Source organism: Bison bison, unplaced genomic scaffold, assembly GCF_000754665.1.
Source record: "Bison bison bison isolate TAMUID 2011002044 unplaced genomic scaffold, Bison_UMD1.0 scf7180017864249, whole genome shotgun sequence".
Lineage (NCBI taxonomy): Eukaryota > Metazoa > Chordata > Mammalia > Artiodactyla > Bovidae > Bison > Bison bison.
Window position 1 is genome coordinate 38,647 of NW_011494821.1, and position 2,616 is coordinate 41,262.

At 59.9% G+C, this 2,616-nt stretch overlaps 1 protein-coding gene across 1 annotated transcript in view; it reads right to left on the reverse strand.

Annotated features, from left to right (window-relative positions):
• Positions 1-17: 17 nt before the first annotated feature.
• The window catches only part of SLC35G6 (solute carrier family 35, member G6), a 3,420-nt gene continuing 821 nt past the window's right edge, over positions 18-2,616 (reverse strand). Inside the window, exons 3-5 of the mRNA XM_010847495.1 lie at positions 2,351-2,611; positions 1,517-1,590; positions 18-1,031 (exon numbers count right to left, since the gene is read on the reverse strand). Of these exons, the coding sequence (XP_010845797.1) occupies positions 18-1,031; positions 1,517-1,590; positions 2,351-2,611 (1,349 nt within the window). The remainder of the gene's footprint in view (positions 1,032-1,516; positions 1,591-2,350; positions 2,612-2,616) is intronic.

Consider the following 2,616-nt stretch of genomic DNA (forward strand, 5'->3'; position numbering starts at 1 on the left):
GGCTCTCAAGTTGGATCTCACTCCTCCACCTGCCCTTCCCTCTCACAGCTGAGGTTCTGGGCAGTGATAATGGCAATGCTGCCCAGAACGACCCCTGCCCCCATGATGTCAGAAGGTGCCACGGTCTCATAGAGCACATAGTACTGCAGCATCAAGGCCACCACCACCTCAGAGTGCAGGACGGCACACACCAGGGCGGGGTGGGCCTTAGTGACCGCATAACTCACACACACAAAGGAGACCAGGGCAAGGATCCCCACTGCCCCCACACAGCTCCAACTCAGAGGATCCTTGGGCAGCACGGGGGTCTGCAGCATAAAGAGGCCTGGCACAGAGCCCACCAGCCCCACCAAACCAAACAGGAAGGCCACTGTTGGTAGGCAGGAGGGAAAGTCCAGGGAGCGATATACCAGGAGCCCCAGTGACAGTGCCAGGCCACCTAGGAAAGCAAGCACATAGCCTAGGGCAGTGTAGAGGCCCGTGGTCCCCTCCTGCAGGGTCCCTAGTCCAGGTCCCACAATGATGATGAGTCCCAGAGTGCTGCCCAACAAGCCACACCAGTCATAGCCGCTGAGACGCTGGCTCTCGAGGCAGAGGGCGAGGAGAGCAGAGCAGACAGTGGAAGAACCTTTGCGGACGGTGGCAGCGTTGCCCGCAGGCACCACCTGAACTGCACTGTAGGCACATCCGATGCTGAGGACGTTGAGCAGGGCGTGAAGGCAGGCCCGGCCCCGGACTTCGGGAGGTCCTAAGAGGGGGTCACCACGAAGTTTAAGTAGCAGGGCAATGGGGAGGTGGAAGAGGCATCGACAGATGAGCAGCTCCAGCGAGGGAAAGTGGGAAGCCTGGTAAGCCATACGGGAGAAGGGGCCCACGAAGCCAGCAGGTAGGCCCCCACCCAGCAGGGCCACGAGCAGGCCCTTGGTGGCATCGGAGGGCCGGCAGCGCTGGTGCGATGAGAGACTGGGCGGAGTGGAGGGCGGTGATGGCTGCGTGAAATCAGGCAGGTTGAAGTAGGGGTGACTGCCAGCCTGTTAGGGAGAAAGGAGCTCGGGCATTAGGGCAGCCATAACCCAGGGGACATGGGGCAGGGCACATGCCAGGCTGAGCTCTGGGACCCTGTGGGACAGTAGAGGGGTAGGCTGTCTTGCTGAGGAACTCTTGGGAACTAGTCAGGGCCTAAAAGATGGATGAGGTGGTACAGTGTGGGCCTTGAGTCACTAAAGCAGGAAGCGGGGAGTGAGCAGTCCTGGAGCATCGTGTTTCTCAGGGTAAGTTGTTCCTGGTTGGAGAAAAAGAGGACCCAGGGATGCTCTGTCGGTTTGAGGAAGGGGAGGCAGCCTCAGGTGCTGTGTGTCTGTGTGATGTCACGGGTTCCAGGGACATCTAGGAACACCGTGATGAATTTCACTTGTGGGCATCTAGGAAAGCTGTGCAGTCTCAGAGAAAGAGGGGAAAGGAAGCAGCCAGGAGCTACAGGGAAGGGGGGCTCTGTTCCCCTGCCCCCAACACTCACCATCTTTCCTTGGACTTCCTCCTCTCCTCCTGACTCAGGGACCCTGGGCCCTTCAGAGCTCCAGCCATTGTGACCTGGTTGGAGGGGTTCTTCCCTAGAACCTTCCTGAGGTGGGGGTGGAGGTTCTTCCCTGGAACCTCCGTCAGGTGGGAGTGGGCCAATTTTGTTTCCAATTCTGCTTTATTTCTCTGTGACTCTAAAGTCTGTCTGGTTCCTTTTTTCCTCTTTTCAACCATGTCTGTGATGAGACATCTTTGGTTTTTAGTTAATTTGTCTTGCCCTGTTTCAGAAAGCTTTTATGGACAGCACCTCTGAGGGTCAGCTCCTGTCTCCTGAGTTTGGAATTTTTGAACAGCAGGGAGGAGTCTTCGGGACTGTCCCTCTGGAGTTTCAGGAATGTGTTTCTTCTCTGTGTGCTTCCACCTGGGGTTGTTGGTGCTGTCCTCGGGAGGTCCACACCAAGGCCCCTGCATTTACAGAGTACATGGATGTGGTGTTTCAGTCTCTGGGAACAAAATAGCAAGCGGGTGTGTTTGTCTGCACTGGTAGTCATTTAGGTGTACCTGTTCTGTAGGTCTGGCGGGGGTCCCTGGGCATTTCTGGAGAGGGAGCGGGTGTGGGTGTTTTTCCAGGGCTGTCCCTGTGAGTATGTTGAGCTGGGTCTGCGGGTCCCACTGGGCCTGATTGTGAGCCTGCCACGTTGTGTGCCTGCGGAGAGGGTGTGCATGTTCTAGGCTGTGTGCACCACTGAGTGAAGCGCCGCAGGGGGGCGGGAGGGGAGGGTAAGCCCCTTCCCACAGTATAGTCAGTCCCGCAGCCCGGTTTGGTGCCCACTAGTCCGGCGGCCTTGCGTGGCCCCGGTCCCTTCCCAGGATCGACCGGGCGCAGGCCGTCGGGCGTGCTGGCGCCCCAAGCCCGAGCCAGGAGCCTGGTGTCTGTGCCGGCTGCGCTGCGCCGGCCTCCTCTCAGCAGCAGCGGCGGCGGCGCGTGGGGGGGTACGTGGTTTCCGGGGGTGGGGGTGGGGTAGGACCGGGGCGGGGGGAGCCGATGATGTCAGCGGCGGCGGCGGCGGCGGGGACGGGCCGGGGCCGGGCGCTGGG